General features: G+C 36.3%; 2 protein-coding genes and 1 non-coding gene across 5 annotated transcripts; 2 read left to right on the top strand and 1 right to left on the bottom strand.

Annotated features, from left to right (window-relative positions):
• Nucleotides 1–715: 715 nt before the first annotated feature.
• On the top strand, nucleotides 716–3,089 carry LOC108486544 (SNW/SKI-interacting protein-like). Of its 3 annotated transcripts, none has more exons than XM_053029554.1 (2): nucleotides 716–936; nucleotides 1,076–3,089. In XM_053029554.1, exon 2 carries the CDS (start codon nucleotides 1,100–1,102, stop codon nucleotides 2,921–2,923), a length of 1,824 nt encoding a protein of 607 aa, XP_052885514.1. In that variant the 5' UTR covers nucleotides 716–936; nucleotides 1,076–1,099; the 3' UTR covers nucleotides 2,924–3,089. The 3 variants fall into 3 exon arrangements, with proteins under 3 accessions (XP_052885514.1, XP_052885513.1, XP_017646147.2); XM_053029553.1 differs by having other exon boundaries at nucleotides 1,044–3,089; XM_017790658.2 differs by having other exon boundaries at nucleotides 724–936; nucleotides 1,072–3,089.
• A 494-nt stretch (nucleotides 3,090–3,583) lies between these two features.
• On the bottom strand, nucleotides 3,584–6,421 carry LOC108484763 (protein phosphatase 1 regulatory inhibitor subunit PPP1R7 homolog). Its single transcript, XM_053029555.1, has 6 exons — nucleotides 5,925–6,421; nucleotides 5,282–5,512; nucleotides 4,920–5,066; nucleotides 4,685–4,827; nucleotides 4,500–4,614; nucleotides 3,584–3,971 (listed from the first exon to the last, which is right to left on the bottom strand). Exons 1-6 carry the CDS (start codon nucleotides 6,222–6,224, stop codon nucleotides 3,891–3,893), a joined length of 1,017 nt encoding a protein of 338 aa, XP_052885515.1. The 5' UTR covers nucleotides 6,225–6,421; the 3' UTR covers nucleotides 3,584–3,890.
• Nucleotides 6,422–17,851: 11,430 nt separating this feature from the next.
• LOC128294264 (small nucleolar RNA R71) lies at nucleotides 17,852–17,957 on the top strand. Its single transcript, XR_008284578.1, has one exon. It is a non-coding gene; the product is annotated as a small nucleolar RNA R71 (small nucleolar RNA).
• Nucleotides 17,958–19,219: the final 1,262 nt, after the last annotated feature.

Raw genomic sequence — 19,219 nt, 5'->3', positions numbered from 1 at the left:
GTATAAATAGAATTCAGTTGGATAACTAAATTCAATGGTAAGAAAGTAGGAAATTGGGAGATTTAAACAATTATCAAATGAAATCCATTTATGTACAACCTTAAAATTCCCATTCTTTACAATTAATTAAATAAAATTTAAAAACAAAACCCTTAAATTGCCATGTATGATATTTACTGTCACAATCAAAGACTAGAATGAGAAAATTTTGTATTTTTAGAAAATAAAAATAACTAATATATTCAATTCTTTTGCGGATTTGAAAAATACACAACATTTGCTTTAAAGCTTTCAAAAATATTTTAAGCAAATTATGTTTTCTGTTTCTCACAGGCACATATTCTATGAAAAGGTTTTTGCACCAAAATTATATATTTGTTCTGATGGCATAGTTAATAAATGATACACGATAGATCAATAGGCAGTGACCAATAAATCTACTTTTCATGCATGGCACAAGTTTAAAATTAATACTTTTTTTTACTTAAACACTAAATTTAAAATTAAATTTCAAGAAAAATATAATAATAATTATTATTATTATTATTTAAATGAAATTATTAATATTTATTAATAAAATTTCCCTATTTTTTATTTTACCTAATGATATTGTGTTGTACTGAAAAAATATACAATACTTATAATTAATATTTAACTAACTTTTTAATATTTAATAAATAATGATGTATTCATAAATAATACATAATAAAATATTGATTCTCAAATGGGTCATTTGAGTAACCAAAAGCGGACCTGCCTGCCTTAAAAACGCAGCGTTCTAATCTAAAATTATCCCATCGGATATTTTTTCTTTCCTTATATTTGCGATCCTGACCCTCTAATCTTAACCCTACCCGAATACCCCTTTCGACAGCCGACTATCGACATAGCTAGGTGCTGCTCAGTTCGACCCGATCAGTTCAAGACCTTTTTAAGGTATTTATCCTCTTTTTGTTTAAATTAGGGTTTCCTGATTTTGTGTTCGGAGCGTTTTCTTTTCTTATGTTATTCGCTTTCTAAATCGTTTATTTAATAAATGTCAGGTTTTTTCTTTTGCTTATTATTTGTTAGGCAGAAATCTTGTAGATTTGGATCCGCCATGGCGGCTTTGAAGCATCTTTTACCAGATGCGAAAAACTCAACGTCGACCTATTATGATCACGCGAATGATCCTTGGTTTAAACAACGGTTTAGTACGTCGGAGGAAGAGAAATCCACTGTCGTAAAGGCGAAGCCAGTACCGCCTTACTTGAAGCGCGCCGGATTTGTTCCTAGGAAAGTTGAAGACTTTGGAGATGGAGGAGCTTTCCCTGAAATACATATTGCTCAATACCCGCTTGATATGGGAAGGGTTAAAGGGGCAAAACCTGGATCGAAGATTCTTCCGGTGACTGTTGATGCTCGTGGGAATTTGGCTTATGATGCAATAGTTAAGCAGAATGAGAATGCCAAGAAGATTGTTTATTCGCAGCATAAGGATTTAATTCCTAAGATTTTGAGGAATGAGGAAGAGGGTGATGATGAGGGGGAAGAAGAGGAGGAGATGCAAAAAGAGATCGAGGAAACTATGCAAGAAACTAAGGCAGCTTTAGAGAAGATAGTTAATGTGAGATTGAGCGCTGCACAGCCTAAGAATGTTCCGAAACAGTCCTCGGATTCAAAGTATATTAAGTATAAGCCTTCACAGCAATCGGCTGCGTTTAATTCAGGTGCTAAGGAGAGGATAATTAGAATGGTGGAGATGCCTGTTGATCCTCTTGAGCCTCCCAAGTTTAAGCATAAGAGGGTACCTAAGGCTTCGGGATCTCCACCAGTGCCAGTGATGCATTCCCCTCCACGTCCTGTTACTGTGAAGGATCAGCAGGACTGGAAAATTCCACCTTGTATTTCAAACTGGAAGAATCCAAAAGGGTATACTATTCCGCTGGATAAGCGACTTGCTGCTGATGGAAGAGGTTTACAGGAGGTTCAGATTAACGATAACTTTGCAAAGCTGTCTGAGGCTTTGTATGTTGCAGAGCAGAAGGCTAGAGAAGCTGTGGCAATGAGATCAAAGGTGCAGAAAGAGATGATGATGAAGGAGAAGGAAAGGAAGGAGCAGGAGTTGCGAGCTTTAGCTGCTAAAGCCCGTTCTGAGAGAACTGGGACGGTGGCACCATCTACTGCTGTTCCAATGTCATCTGATAGAAGTGCGATGGAGACTGATACGAGAGTGGATTATGAGCCTGCGAGGGAAAGAGAAAGGGATATGCCAAAGGAATCGAAGGAAGAAAGGGAGGAGCGGTTGCAGAGGGCGAAGATACGTGAAGAGCGTCGTAGAGAAAGGGAGAGAGAGAGAAGGTTGGAGGCCAAAGATGCTGCCATAGGTAAAAAGAGTAAGATTACAAGAGATAGAGATAGAGATATTAGTGAAAAAGTTGCTCTTGGTATGGCTTCTACTGGTGCTGGAAGAGGTGGGGAAGTAATGTATGATCAAAGGTTATTTAACCAGGAGAAAGGAATGGATTCTGGATTTGCAACTGATGATCAATACAACATCTACGACAAGGGTCTATTCACAGCGCAACCTACTCTCTCGACACTCTACAGGCCAAAGAAAGATGTGGATTCGGACATGTACGGTGGCGCTGATGAGCAGTTAGAGAAAATAATGAAAACTGAGAGGTTTAAACCTGACAAGGCGTTTGCTGGTACTTCTGAGAAGAGTGGTCCAAGAGACAGGCCAGTTGAGTTTGAAAAGGAAGTTGAAGAAGCTGATCCATTCGGTCTTGACCAGTTCTTGACAGAGGTCAAGAAGGGCAAGAAAGCCATGGACAAAGTGGGTAGTGGAGGGACAATGAAAGCAAGTGCAGGTTCGTCCATGCGAGATGGCTATGAAGGAGGATCTAATAGATCTCGCATTAATTTTGAAAGAGGACATTAATATACATGGTTCTGTAGCTTGTTTATTTGCTCATCTTTGTTGCCCAGTGAAATGTTAAACCCTGAAATAGCAGTCTGGGATGATATTTTCTCTCTCTTCGGTACGTGGAATGTTGTTTTATTTTCCCTTGTAGACTTTTAAATAATCATATTTCTCTGTTATTTTATATTTGGTCGATTTCTTGTCCCATGATCATCTGTGTGCATTTCATGAAATAGTATAATCTACGGAGGATAATTGCTTCTTCTCATTGCCCTTTCTGTTCGTTGATAATTACTTAAAAAAAGGTGCGAAGATTCATTGTGGCGTTTATGAACTTCTCTAGAACTTCATCTTGCATCTTTGAGCTGCTTAGAGCTAGAGCAATGTGTGATATTGATTATATCTCCTGGCATTGCTGACAAAGTCTAGGCCAGTAATTTTGAGATGCAAGATAACCATGAACCCATTTACGAGCATCATGAATTGTTGGAATTACAAGTAATTTTAGTACATTGTTACGGTGCCTTAACTAAATGGAAACCATTACTGGAATGATGAGTAAAATGTGGTTAGTACAACAATTATAAATGAAAACTTGGATTTGCATTTCTTCTTTGACAAATGACCATGCATCTTATGTGAATTTCGGGACTGACCAACAACCTAGAAAGCCATACATTCTTGTTTACAAGAGAGCTTGAAATATTATTAAAAAGTTGGAAAGAGCTCAACAATTCAAGAGATTAAGCATGTTCAAAACAATGATTAACAACACTGAACACTGCATTTAATAAATAAACATATCATGGTTAATCCCCTTTAAAGAATTAGGGATCACTTCCAGAACCCTGTTTTCCCCTAGTAACATATCCAAACTCACAACTTCAGACAACAAGGGACTGGAGATGTTACCGTTACCATACTACACGCTTGATTGCAAATTTATGAACATTCAACTACAACAGTCCAGATCCTACCAAAATTTCTAAGCAAATACCTCAGAATCGATTTGCTGAATATTGGGGAAAATTTGTTTCAGGGTAGCATTGTAGTTTGGAGACTGCGCCTGCAATAAAACAGTACAGTTGATCACATATGAGAAAGGTTAAGAGAGAAGAGTGACTACTAAGCCAGTAGAGAAGATTGAGAAATGTCAACCGACGATCACCAATTGTGCAAGTAACTCTAGCTAAAGTGAATGCAATATGCCAAGGGGAGGATGATGATATAGAATTAACTGAACTCAGCCCAGGAAGGTAGACAACTACATTAGATGGATGCCACAAAACAGCATGCACCAAAGACATACTCTATCAATAATTAGTGTCTTCATTCAAATATTAAATTGGAAATATAATTGAGAAAAGATTACATATATGAAATCAGGAAAATACAAGAAGAAAACGGAGCTCCGTAGCATACAGAGTAAGAATTAATCATGTTCCAACTACGAATTTGAACTAGATAGAGAACCAAAAATATCAAGATAATCAACCAATTAGCCATAACAAAACATTTGGGATCGTAAGGATGCTGCAATCACAAAAACCAACAAAAACTATAGTCTCTAAAAACTGCAAGTTGCAAACCGTACACATGGATTATTTTCAAGGTAGATAGTAGTGAGCTTTTCTCTTGAACCAGAAACACCCTCAGCTATGTCCTCAAGTGATTCTATTCGGTTGTCATTGAGCCACAAGTCTTCCAACCTGCATATAAAATTATTCAACAACTTATGATAGGATAAGATCCCTACACGTAGAGAGAAATGAAAATTACCTTGTTAAGTTTTGAATATCATCGACTGATGTTAGCTTATTTGATGAAACATCTAATACTCGGAGGTTGACCAATTTTGATAGGCCTTCCGTTTTTGCTATACCATTGTGGCTCAAGTATATTTCTTCTAGGGCATTGCATTCCTTGAAAACAAAAAATCCAAAGAAAAACCTCATCCAAATATTATGACATATAAAAAGTTTTACGAGAACCAACATTTTTTAAAGTGCTATACCTCCAACCCTATCATAGATGTTAACCGGTTACTTTGCAAGCTAATCTTCTTGATGCAGCTAAGCCCACAAAGGTTGATCACTTTGATTCGGTTTCTTCCTAGCCACAGTTCTTGTAACTTTGTGAAATTTTGCAAATTTTCCATCACCTAAGATACCAAGATCAATGAAAGCAATTCACAAATTAGACCATGCTCAAGAAATTACTAATAACTGATCAATCTTACCCCCTACTTCAATACTGAAACAAAAATTGACAAAAAGCTTATGCCATGAAACAGAAAATTTCCACCTACCTGCTGCATACAATAGATGCTTATAACGTTATTTATACAAGGATTATGAAAGCATTTTAATAACTAACCCGTAGTCTGTTAGAACCAAGTTCAAGGATTTGCAACTCATGCAAGTGGTCAATCTCCTCCATCTTAGTAACTTCATTTTTGGAGACATAGAGTTCCTTGATTGTGCTGGAGGCCTTCGACAATCCTTGTAATGAAGTGATTTCATTAAAAGAAACATCAAAAACTAAGAGCTTCTTGAATATACCCACATCTGGTATTTTCGTCAGTTTATTATCCCTAAGTATTAACTCCTGTACAAAAAGAAATAACCCCAAGCTTCTTCGTTAGGCTCTTATTCATTTTTTTTTTCCCTTTACTTTCTTATTTACTTCTCACAAACGTCTAAAAGCTAAAGCAAATGGCAAATCTTTGATTAATAATAAACAAGTAATTAAAATATAGCAGAAATTCAGGCATAATTAGTTCATGCAAACGTAAAATTTTGCATCTTATAATTAAAAAAAAAAACCGTACTTTTAAACATCCAAGAAGATTAGTTGCATTTATCTACATGCATTTTTTAAAAGCAAAACTGCAAGTAATGACCAGCAGTACATAAATTTCGTATACTTTATTTTTCTAACGAAATTACTACAATAATAATGAATCGTAAAGACCAAAAACAGAAGGTTGAGAGGGGGTGAAGGGAAAGAAGAAGATAACCTCAAGACCAGTTAACGATTCCCAGCTGGAGATTGGCTCGATAGCAGCATCGTTGAAGAGATTCTGTCGAAAAGAAAGCTTTCTGAGATTGATGAGGTTCGCAATCCGAGAGTCCAATTTCGATAAGCGGTTCGTTGTTAGGTCCAAATCGATGAGATTTGGCGGCAATTCCACCGAGTCGAGATCGGGGAGCTGGAAGCTGGTAAGATCGAGACTGGTGATGGAGGATAAATCAATCTCCACGGTTTGATCATCTTGGTCCGGTTTGGCTTCTACTGGTGGTTCGTTCTGGCTTTGCATCTTCTTTTTTGGGAGCTGGAGACGCCAGCAGCTTCCGTCGACCAGTCGTGCAGTGGAATAGTTTCGGTTTTCTGGTGCTTTGTTTTTCACCTGGTGGATGCAATGGAATATTATGCAAGAGAAACGGCATGTCGTTTTCGGGTTTCCCCTTGGACGGTTTTTGCGTGAAAGCCAGTAGATAATAGGCCTAGCTCCTGGGCCCCAAAATGGAATAAAATTGAAATTGGGCTAATTTATTGGCAGGTGGGTTGGTTTTTATTAATTTTTTAAAATACTCGTACTATTATTTATATTTTAATTGTATTGGTGTCATAAGTTAATAAAATATTAAATTTAACTAAAAATTTATCACTCACGCATGCATGTGGAAATGAAAAATATAAAACACAAATGTATGTTTGAAAATAACATATAACAAATAATGAAACGTATGATTTGAAACAAATTAATAATGATATCACATGTAAGATAACTTATTATATAACTCAATCTTGAGTCGGTATCGAGTTAACTTGTAATACCAACTTAATCAAATGCATTATTAATACATACAATCGATGAAAGTAATAAAGTGTGCATAATATAATTAAAATGTATAAAATATTAAAATAAAACTTTAGTTGGGTGGTAAGTTAAAGTTTTACAAATGCAATTGATTCGGGTTCAAATTTCATCATATGTATATTTTTATTAATTTTTTCAATAAAAACTAAAATACCATCGAATAATATAATATTTTTCATTAAATATACTTATTGTGGGCTTTGAATAATCTTTAAAGCTTCAATTTAATAATTTCAACCAAAACCACATTTGATATTAATATATTAGTATTTTTGAGCAATTTCATTATAGGTTTTGATCATGTCTGTTCTTTTTACATAGTACCTAGAATTACTCATAGCCCTTCTAATCCATAAACAAGAAGATAATGCGCTTCAATCCATTCAACACATGTTTTCCTACATTAACAATAATGTTCATGCCAATCAAGTTAAGACTCAATCCTCATCAACTACTGAGTCATTCCTACCTTATTTTGCACAAACCCACCACGGTTACTGGTAATTCTATTCAGTTGAATAATGGATTGCAACCCAATTCAACAAAAACATCGAATAGCCATTTTGTGCCTCCCTATTGAATGGTAATTCAGAGTTTCCAAGAATAGAATAAAAAGACTTCTGTATCCCATTTTACCAATCTCAAAAGATCTTCACTTTTTAGAAATATAACCAAAACATTAAAATGAAAAAAAAATAGAGAAGAGTTTTTCATTTTATTGTTTTAGGGACTAATTTTTTTCTTCTAATACCCTCTACCAAAATTTAACAAGATCACATATGTAATCATAAAATCAACAAAAATAACACAAAACCCACGTTAAACATCAAAAGCAATAACTTTTTGTGAAGAAAAATTGTCAACAGTTTCTCTCTCCTCATGTTTCTGTGGTTTTAGACACTTGCAAAGGCTCTTGAACTATAAGTTTATGGAGAAAGAAGAGAAGAAGGAAGAAAGAAACAGAGTTTTAAAGCTGGCTTAGAAAGAACAACGACTAAAAGAATTTCTAAATTTCTTTTTACGAACTTCAAGTGTAGAATTATGATTGTGTAATGTGATTTAGAAAAAAAATATTAAAATAAATGTGAAATAAAATATAAAATTTTGAAATAAAAGTAGATTGAATCAAAAGGATAAAAACTCTAGCCTTCACTTTTAGTTTTTAAATTGGTCGCAGATTATAGATGTCTTTTTATTTGATGATCGATGTAAAAAAATAGAAGGCCAGTAATGATAATATATCGCAAAGAAAAGAGGAAGAAAATTTAAAGAACACACAGATTTTACATGGAAACCCTTTCGGGAAAAAATCACGGGCGGAGGAGAAGAAAATTCACTATGTCGAATTCGAATGATTACAAGAGTAATAGACTATGTCTATTTATAGGCTTGTAAAGCCATATTCTAATAGGAGTGTAGTAAGATTGAAACACCTTATTCTAATTAATATCAAATAGATGGAGTTTAATAATGTTTAAAAATTCTTATTCTAAAATAAAATAAAAGAAGTGTAGTTCTATAGGGATTTTACTTTTATTTTATTTTACCACTATTTTATGTAAATAAAAATTAAGGTCACTTATATCTAACAATCTCCAACTTGACATGAATTCTCAATGAACAAGTTCTTCATTGCAAACTCTCAACGAACAAGTTCTCCACCTCTTCCATAAAACCCCTTATAACTTCAACAATGAGCACTAACCAAGTCTAAGCAATGCTCAAACTTGGTTATAAGAAGTGACTTAGTCATCATATCTGTAGGATTTTCATGAGTACTAATTTTGCTCACAACAATATCACCACGAGCAATAATATCATGAAAAAAATGATACTGAATATCAATGTGTTTTGTTCTCTCATGAAACATTTGATCTTTTGTAAGGAAGATGGTACTCTGACTGTCACAAAATACTATATTAATTTGAAGGTTTTCATTGAGTTCACTAAAGAGTCCCTTCAACCAAATAGCTTTTTTACAAGCCTCAGTAATCGCCATGTACTCAGCTTAAGTGGTAGACGAAGCGACTGTGGTTTACAAAGTGGCTTTCCAACTGATTGCATAACCTCCGATTGTAAAAACATAACCTGTAAGAGATCTTCTTCTATCAAGGTCTCCAGCAAAATCAACATCAACATACCCAATGACTCTATCTCTAGTTTTTCCAAACTGTAAGCAAACATTAGTAGTACCTCGTAAGTATCTTAAAATCCACTGAACTGCTTTCCAATGTTCTTTACCGGTATTCGTCATGTATCTGCTAACTGCACTGATTGCATATGATAAATCTGGACGTGAACAAACCATAGCATACATGAGAGATCCCACTGCACTAGAGTATGAAACATGTGACATGTACTTAATTTCATCATCTGATTGTGGAGAGAAAGCCGATGAAAGTCTGAAATGGGCTGCTAAAGGAGTACTAACAGGCTTAGCACTCTACATATTGAACCTGCAAAGAACTTTCTCAATGTATCCCTTCTGACTTAGGTACAATTTACTTGCTTTTCTATCCCTGAGAATCTCCATACCAAGTATCTTCTTTGCTGGTCCCAAATCTTTCATCTCAAATTCTTCACTTAGTTGGGCTTTGACCTTTCTTATCTCTCATTTATCTTTCACTGCTATCAACATGTCATCAACATAAAAGAGTAGATACACAAAAGAACCATCACTGTTTTTCTTAAAGTAAACACAATTGTCAAAATTACTTCTTTTGAAATCATGAGAAGTCATAAAAGAATCAAACCTCTTGTACCATTGTCTTGGTGACAGTTTGAAACCACAAAGGGACTTTTTTAGCAAGCAAATATAGTCCTCTTTTTCTGAGACAGTAAAACCTTCTGGTTGTTGTATGTAAATATCCTCTTCAAGTTCTCTATGCAAAAATACAATTTTTACATCTAACTGCTTAAGCTCCAAATCATGCATGGCCACAATACGAAGCAAAACTCGAATCGAACTATGCTTTACAACTGGGGAGAACACGTCTGTGAAGTCCACACCTGGAATTTGACTGTAACCCTTTGCAACAAGTCTTGCTTTATATCTGGGTTCTTCAACTCCTAGAGTTTCTTCTTTCTTTTTAAACACCCATTTCCAATGAACAACCTTTTTACCTTTAGGAAGTTTCACCAGATCTCATGTTCTATTTTTGTGGAATGATTCCATCTCCTCTTGCATAACAAACATTTATTTTTCTGAGTCTTCACAGCTAACTGCCTCAGAATAATTAGATGGCTTTTGGTTTGCCATTTTTCCTTACCCCCTATTCTCTGTCTCCCATTTTTCTCCTCTTCTAGGGTGTATTTATAGGCTTTGGAAAGCCTAGAAGCCCTCAAAAATGGTCTTTTCCGGATTGGACTTAACTTAGGCTCGACAGGGACACGGCCGTGGCTGTCAGGCCGTGTTCGATCCGTTAATTGCACATGGCCATGTGGGTCAATGGCCAGGCCGTGTGAATCATGAAAGCCTTGGTCGACACCCTCGAAAGACACGGGTGTGTGAGCTACCTGTGTGGCAAGGCTTAGGCCGTGCCATCTTCTCGATTTGGTCCGTTTTGTCCCTTTTTGGCTCCTTTCGCTCTCCTATGCATTAAACATGGGGTAAAAATATGTATAATTTACGGTTTATCAAATACCCCCACACTTAAGCATTTGCTTGTCCTCAAGCAAAATTCTCAACTCATAATCAAAATAAATCTTTCTCAACTTATAATTTCTATTAATAATATCTCAAATTAATCCATGGGTAATCATATATTAAGAATTTAACTAAAAGAAATCATTCTAAGTTGAGCATTTTATTCTGAAAACATAGGTGTCTTCCCTCATCTAAGTAATTACTTTTAATTCAGAATATTACAGAGTTTTACATCCTTACTAAAGATTCACTCAAATCACTCGAGGTGTTTTAAGGACAATAAAAGAAGCACTCAATAGTCAATAATGGAAAGTCATTTCCATAGGCTTGTATGAAAATCAAATCTCCACCACTATAATTTAAGATGATACATCAATCAAAAAATCTTTAGAGGTTTGTAATAAGGCTTAGTTAGGAGGTGTGGTCACAAGTTGAAAGAAAGGGTTAGAATCGAGATTGAATTGAAAAGTTGCCTAACTAGAAAAAGAATTAATCTTCACTTGCGTACAACAGAGCTTCTCTCAGAATTATGAAGTTACAGATATGCATATATAGTTTTTTTTTTTTAAGAACAAGTTCAATAATATAGACTAAATATCAAGAACAAAACAGAACTAGGCAATCCATTCAACTCAAATCTTGACAAAAATAGGGATTAATTTAGGGGATTTTAATAATGGGTTAAACGTTAATATTAAGGGTAATACAAAAATTGGTTTGTTAGGCTCAAGGAGGTTTATTAGGGATTAATCGTGGGGGTAGGCTTTTCATGGCATGAGTGGGTTAATCCTAAGTGCCTTAACCATTTTGATATATCAAATCAAATGGTGTGGTCTCGACATGCATAATCAAGCAAGTTCTAGAATAGCAGTTCAATACTGACGCACTCAAAGCAATAATAAAAGTGAGCATGAAAGGATGAATAGCTCAAAAGGCTCAAAAAAATCTCACAAAAATTATGGCTTTTTGATTTTTAGACTCGTGAATTCCAATTCAAAGTAATACCTAGACTTGGGGAAATAGCCTAAGATTTTGAATTCTTAAAAATCAACTCATCATGCTTGATTCTCTATTATCTTAAAGTTTAAATAATCAATGCATAAATCCCTATGTTTTAATTCAAGATATATCAATCAAAATCATAAATTAATTAAAATTTATCCTAAATATGATATGCGAGTTTTTCAAGAGAACAAGATGATTATTCAGGGATTTTTTTGATAATAAAATAAATACCCCCACACTTAAGATGTACATTGCCCTCAATGTCCAAAGATAGATATTAGAGTATAAAGATAGGGAGAGAAGTGAAACTTCCTGTATGATGAATTCCTCGAACTAGAGTTTTGGAGAGTGATCGGTTTGAGAGTGGAGGAGGATACTCCGGCGGTCGTAGAGGTTCATTAGGCCATAAGTCCTGCGCCAAAAGAATATTATATCTAGTGGTAGCTATGGTCGTGGTCAAGCAGGACATGACAGTCATGGAGACCCTTTCCCGGTGGAGTTTTAGTTCTTATGTGATGAGCTTAAGAGCTCCATATAACTGTGATAAAATCAAGAACTTTTTAGGGGATATTAGGAAGAATAAGTACTCGAAAAGAAATAACTGAAATTTATAATAAAATTTTAAATCTGCTAAAGAAAATAAAAATAAAAATAAAAAATAAAAAAATAAAAAGTAGTTTGAATAAAAATTAAAAAATTAAAATAATAAATAAATATTTCTAGACATCTTCATCACTGGATGGTTCGTGAGGTGGGATTGGGATGAGATGTGGAAGTGCTGACAAATCTGCTGCAAAGTAGCATCAATGTTGTCAAATCGTTGAAAACACTACTGCTCGAATCGGGTGAGGCGCTCAGAGATATCAGCATATGAAGCCGCCGCATGAACTAGACAAGAGGGTGGTGGTGGCTGAGTCGGTGGGTTCTCGTGCTGTGGGGATACAGCCATGTAGAGGAAAAATGAAGGGAAAAGAGAAGGGAATGTGAGGATTAATGCAGGTGGAGTGGAGTTTAGGGTGGTTTGGGGGTTGAGGAAGTGAGAATCTATGAAATGGTGGCCGAAATAGGGATTAGGGAGTGGAGTGGGGGAGATTTCGGCTAGGGTTTTGAAAGGAAGAAGAAAATGAACAGTGGTTTGCTTATATAAGAGGAAGCCACACGGCCTAGGGCCATGCCCGTGTACTCTGAAAGTGAGCCCGTGTTTTTTGAATTTTGCAATTTAGGTCGTGCCCGGCTATTATCCTGCGCCCGTTGTCTTGGGCGTGTGTGGCCCACGGCCATATCGCACGGTCATGCCTAGCTTTGTTCGCTTCTCCCACGCCCGTGTGTTAGGGTACCACGCCCGTGTATTGTTGTCCACGACTTCACGGCATGGGCGTGTCTCACGCCCGTGTCGAAGAAACAGAATCGAGCCTTTCCCTTAGCACGCTCGTGTTTTTCCATTCCCACGCCCGTGTTCACCTACCAAATTCACTCACGGCCATGTCGCACGGCCATGGGGATTTATCGTATCCCGTGTTTTGCGGAAATCATTTACCCTATTTTTGCACGGCCGTAACGCACGACCGTGTTTCCCTCTGTGTTGATCACACGGCCATAAGCACGGTCGTGTTATGGCCGTGTGGAGCTGGGAACCTGTGCTTCAAATACCCTGTTAGTGACCTAAATGTTTAAAACTTGAATTTAAAATAATTTAAAATTGTTAGTACTCGGGTTGTCTCTCGAGAAGCGCTTATTTATAGTCTAAGCTTGACTGTTACCTTGTTGGTATATTCAGGGCAGTTTGTGGAGTCGTAGCTCCTCTCCATCGACTTTAAATTTTTTACCATTATAAAGTTTGAGACGATGTCCATTTACCTTGAAAGTACCGTATGATGGGTGACTTACCTCTATTGTGCCATATGGATGAACAGATTGAATTACGAAAGGTCCTGACCATCGTGATTTTAGTTTTCCGGGAAACAATTTGAGTCTTGAGTTGTATAATAAGACGAGATCTCTAACTTCAAATTGTTGCCGTTGCTTTAAACGAATGTCATGGCGCCGCTTTGTTGCTTCCTTGTATAGGCGTGAATTTTCGTATGCATTGGCTCACAATTCATCTAGCTCGTTCAACTGCATCAACCTATTTTTCCTACAAGTTCGGGATCAAGGTTTAGAAATTTAATAGGCCAAAAAGCTTTATGCTTTAGTTCGAATGGTAGATGACAACTTTTTCCATAAACAAGTCTGTAAGGTGATGTCCCTATAGGAGTTTTAAAAGCAGTCTTGTAAGCCCATAAGACATCATCTTCTTTTGTTGCCCAGTCTTTTCTGTTTGATTCTACTCTTTTTTCAAGGATCCGTTTGAGTTCTCGGTTTGCTACTTCAACTTGTCCATTAGTTTGAGGATGGTATGGGGTGGCTGTTCTATGATGAACTCCGTATTTCTTAAGGGTTTTTTCAAATTAGGAATTACAAAAATGAGTGCCCCTGTCACTGATAATTGCTCTAGGTGTTTCGAATCTCGAGAAGAGTTTTTTAAGGAAACGTACTACCACTCTAGCATCATTAGTAGGTAGAGCTTGAGCTTCTACCCATTTGGACATGTAGTCAACTACTACTAAGATGTATTTATTTCCGAATGAACTGGGAAATGGGCCCATGAAATCGATATCCCAAACATCAAATATTTCACAAGAAAGCATATAGTTTTGAGGCATTTCATCATGTTTAGATATGTTACCTGTCCATTGGCATTTGTCGCATAAAGTAACATACCTGATAGCGTCTTTGAATAACGAAGGCCAATAAAAACCTGATTCAAGTATTTTGTGTGTGGTTTTAGTGCCATTATAGTGTCCTTCGGTTGGCCCTGAGTGGCAATGTTCCACTATTTTTGATATTTCTGATCCTGTAACGCATCTTCTGATGACTTGATCTGCACATCTGTGAAACAGAAATAGATCGTCCCAAAAGTAGTTTTTCACATCATTAAAGAATCGCTTCTTTTGCTGGTGTGTTAACCCTTTTGGGATAATGTTAGCAGCTAAAAAATTCGTGATGTCTGCAAACCACGGTACCTCAGAGTTGGATATAGCAAAAAATTGTTCTTCAGGGAACAAATCATTTATTTCCATGTCATCTAGTTCTTTGGTATTAGATTTTTCAAGCCTGGACAGATGATCAGCCGCGAGATTTTCAGCTCCTTTCTTGTCCTGAATTTCCAAGTCGAATTCCTGAAATAGGAGAATCCATCGAATGAGTCGAAGTTTTGCATCAGTTTTAGTTAAAAGGTATCGAAGGGCGGAATTGTCAGTGTAAACAACAACTTTAGACAATATGAGATATGATCAAAATTTATCAAATGCAAAAACCACAGCTAACAACTCTTTTTCCGTAGTAGTATAGTTTATCAAATGCAAACCACAGCCGTTAAGGTTTTTCTAGCGTAATAGATAGGTTGAAAATGCTTGTCTCTTCGTTGTCCCAATACTGTACCTACTACAAAATCACTCGCATCACACATTAGTTCAAATGGCAAGTTCCAATCAGGTGCAATTATGATTGGAGCATTAATTAATTTATCCTTTAAAGTATTAAATGCTTCTAAACATTCCTAATCAAAGTTAAAAGGTATATCTTTTTCTAGTAATTTAGTCAAAGGCTTAGCTATTTTAGAAAAATCCTTAATAAATCTTCTATAAAAACCAGCATGTCCTAAAAAGCCTCTAATAGCCTTAACTGAACTAGGGGGTGTAATTTTTTGATTGTTTCTATTTTAGATTTATCCACCTCAATCTATTTACTAGAAATTTTATGCCCTAATACAATACTTTCTTGAACCATGAAGTGACATTTCTCCCAGTTAAGCACAAGGTTTGTTTCCTCACATCTTATTAGAACTCATTTTAAATTTTTAAGGCAGAGATGGAAAGAGTTATCGAATACCGAAAAATCATCTATGAAGACTTCCATGATATCTTCCATGAGTTCGTCAAATATGGCTATCATACAGCGCTGAAAAGTGGCAGGAGCATTACATAATCCAAAAGGCATTCTATTATAAACGAACGTACCATATGGGCATGTGAATGTCGTCTTTTCTTGATCTTCAAGGCTATTGGGATTTAGAAGTAACCGGAGAGTCTGTCTAGAAAGCAGTAATACATGTGTCCGGATAATCTTTCCAACATTTGGTCAATGAATGGTAAGGGGAAGTGATCTTTTCTTATGGCGTCGTTTAGTTTCCTATAGTCTATGTAAACTCTCCACCCTGTAACTGTTCTTGTTGGGATTAATTCATTCTTCTCATTGGTCATGACCGTCATGCCTCCTTTCTTAGGGATAACCTGCACCGGACTTACCCAAGAACTGTCAGAAATAGGATAAATAATTCCAGCATCTTGAAGTTTAATTACCTCGGCTTTTACAACTTCCTTCATGTTGGGGTTCAGACGTCTTTGAGCTTGCACACACGGTTTGTATTCATCTTCCATCAAAATTTTATGGGTGCAGAAAGAATGGCTGATTCCTTTGATGTCAGAAATTTTCCAAGCTATGGCCTTCTTATGTTCTTTTAATACTTGGATTAATTCCTCTTTCTCCTTGGGTTGCAAATTAGAAGCAATAATAACTAGTAATGTAGAATTATTTCCAAGAAATGCGTATTCTAAATGTTTTGATAATTGTTTAAGTTCCAGTTTGGGAGGCTCCTCAATAGAGGGTTTTTGCTTAAGTTCATCGTTTATCTTAATACCCTTATATTCTACTTGTCTTGACGAATGGTCATTAGGTTCCTCACTGTCTCCTCGTCTTGAGCTAGATATGGTTCCGTCGTCTCCTCTTGTACAATCTCCTGAAAAGAGTCTTGAGTAACATGATCAATAGAGTCAATGAAATAACATGAATCATTCTGTTCCTTAGAGAATCGCATAGCATCGTAAATTTTAAAGATCATCTCCTCGTCACCTACTCTAAGTACCAATTTACCGGCACTCACGTCAATCACCGTTCTAGCAGTGGCTAGGAATGGGTGTCCTAAAATTAAGGGTACTTCCACATCTTCATCATCCATGTCAAGCACAAAAAAATCAACAGAGAATATAAATTTATCTACTTTTACGAGTACGTCTTCTATAATACCCCTAGGATATTTAACAGATCTATCGGCTAATTGAATACTCATCCTAGTAGGTTTAGGTTCCCCAAGGCCAAGTTGTTTGAACATTTTATATGGCATCAAATTAATACTGGCGCCTAAATCAGCTAGTGCTTTTTCAACATTCAGATTACCAATTAAGAAAGGGATAGTAAAACTTCTTAGATCTTTTGGTTTGGTTGGCAGCTTGTTTTGGAGTATGGCGGAGCATTCCTCGTTGAGTTCTACTGTAGATAAGTCCTCGAACTTCCTTTTGTTTGTTAGAAGCTCCTTCAAAAATTTTGCGTAGGTAGGCATCTGCGAGATGGCTTCAACAAAAGGTAAGTTGATATGTAATTGCTTAAAAAGTTCAAGAAACTTATCGAATTGTGCATCAATGCGATCTTTTTTTAATTTTGCTAGATATGAGACTGGTGGTGTATATTCCTCTGGCACTGGTTTGTCACTATTTTCGGGTTTTTCTTCCTTCCTTTCGCTTTCCACGGCTTATTGTGCTAACTTCTTTTCAGATTCCGCTAACACTTTCCTACTCCTTAGTGTAACTGCTTTGACATGCTCTCTTGATTTAGTATTACTAAGTAAATTTCCTAGTGATCTTTCCGAGATTAGTTTAGAGAGCTGGCTTATCTGAGTTGCGAGCCCTTTGATCGATGCTTGTTGATTCTTGAATGCTGTCTCGGTATTTTGGAAGCGGGTTTCTGACACTGATATGAATTTTGAAAGCATCTCCTCAAGGCTTGGTTTTTTCTCTTGTTGATAAGGTGGCTGTTGAAAACCCTGAGGATTTTGTTGCTTTTGATTCCCTTGACCACCCTAGGAGAAATTTGGGTGGTTCTTCCAACCTGCATTATAAGTATTACTGTATGAGTTATTTTGAGATCTAAAGTTATTGTTATCCATATAGTTGACTTGTTCCTCTCGGTTGTAGGATTGAAGGATTGATATTCTATATGTACACCTCCTCCACTCGCGTCACACCTCATTACTGGATGTACCTGCGTAGAATCAAGTAAACCATCAATCTTTTTATTAAGAAGTTCTACCTGATTTGATAGCATAGTAACTAAGTCGATGTTATAAATGCCGGCTATTTTTGTTGGCTTAATCCTTATGACTTGTCACTGATAGTTATTTAGTGACATTTCTTCAATGGATTCATAAGCCTTTTCAGGTGTTTTATTGTTTATGGTTCCACCAGCAGCTGCGTCAACCATTTGCCGAGTCGAGAGATTCAGACCATTGTGGAATGTTTGTACTTGCAGCCAAAGCGGTAACCCATGGTGAGGGCACCTTCTCAGTAAGTCTTTGTATCTCTCCCATGCATCGTAAAGTGTTTCTAAATCCATTTGTACAAAAGAAGAGATATCATTAGGTAATTTAGCCATTTTAGCTGGCAAAAAATATTTTAGTAAAAATTTCTCGGTCATTTGTTCCCAAGTAGTGATAGACCCTCGTGGTAACGAGTTCAACCACTGTTTAGCTTTGTTTCTCAGTGAAAAAGGGAAATAACCGAAGACAAATGGCATCATCAGAAACGCCATTGATTTTAAATGTATCGCAAAATTCTAGAAAGTTTGCTAAGTGAGCGTTGGGATCTTCATCCTGCAAACCATCAAACTAAACGAATTACTGTATCATTTGAATTGTGTTAGGTTTTAGTTCAAAAGTATTCGCAGCTGCAGCAGGTCTAACTATGCTAGATTCAGTTCCTGTTAAAGAGGGTTTAGCATAATCATACATCATGCGTGGAGCAGGATTTTGATTAGCCGCAATTGCAGGAGGTAGCTAATTGCCTTGGTTTTCAGCCATCTCTTCGGTTGGGGGTTGAGTATCGTCTTCTTGCTCGTTCTCCGTGTATCGTAACTTGCGCCTTATCTCTCTTTGATTTCTACAAACTGTACGATCAATTTCTTCGTCAAAAAGTAATGGTCCCGACGAGTTTCTTCTAGTCATAAACTATAAAAACCTACCAAGAGAAGGAAAAAAATAAATTAATAATAATAATAATTAAATTGCAAGAAAAATAAATGGCTAAAGTAATAAAAATTGAGCGTTCCTAATATTTTAGTTCCCCGGCAACGGCGCCAAAAACTTGATCGTGTGATTCGTAACAAGTAATAAATATTTATAATGAAGATCAAACCTAGACTAACTATTATCACGACAAAAAGGCAAGCGCACCTATCAAACAATAGTATAGTAATGGCAAGACCTGGATATCGTACCCAAGGGAACCAAAAGCACTAGTAATGACTGACTTTTTATTATCTAGCCTAAGAATAATGAGGTTTTGTTTATATTTAATTAATTATCTAAACTAATAACGCACAGAGAAAAGAGTTGGGGAATTGCTTTTGGGAAAATCAATTGACTTGAGACAATACCTAAGGAAAAATCCACCCAGACTTTACTTGTTATTCTGGCTCCGAATCCGACGATTTATTCATTCAACTTGTTCCGTAGTAATCCCTAAGTTATGTTATTATCCCTATTCAAGGGTAATAATGTCTAATCCCTAGATTGAATAACCGAGACTTTTCTCTAATTAACACTCTAGGGTTGCAGTAACTCGATCTATAGATCCCCGTATTAGGTTACACCCTAATCCAGTAAAATCTTGTCACCCTATTTCTAAGCGCG

The sequence above is a fragment of the Gossypium arboreum genome, chromosome 6 (assembly GCF_025698485.1).
Source record: "Gossypium arboreum isolate Shixiya-1 chromosome 6, ASM2569848v2, whole genome shotgun sequence".
NCBI lineage: Eukaryota > Viridiplantae > Streptophyta > Magnoliopsida > Malvales > Malvaceae > Gossypium > Gossypium arboreum.
This window is presented reverse-complemented; position numbering and strand designations above follow the sequence as displayed.

Bases quoted from the DNA above. Each gene is read 5' to 3' on its own strand.
- LOC108486544 (XM_053029554.1), top strand. From the start codon at position 1,100: ATGGCGGCTTTGAAGCATCTTTTACCAGATGCGAAAAACTCAACGTCG.
- LOC108484763 (XM_053029555.1), bottom strand. From the start codon at position 6,224: ATGCAAAGCCAGAACGAACCACCAGTAGAAGCCAAACCGGACCAAGAT. The intron at 4,828-4,919 runs GTATAGCACTTT...TTTGTTTTCAAG, and splicing joins CATCTATGATAGGGTTGGAG to GAATGCAATGCCCTAGAAGA. The intron at 4,615-4,684 runs GTAATTTTCATT...TTTTATATGCAG, and splicing joins GATATTCAAAACTTAACAAG to GTTGGAAGACTTGTGGCTCA.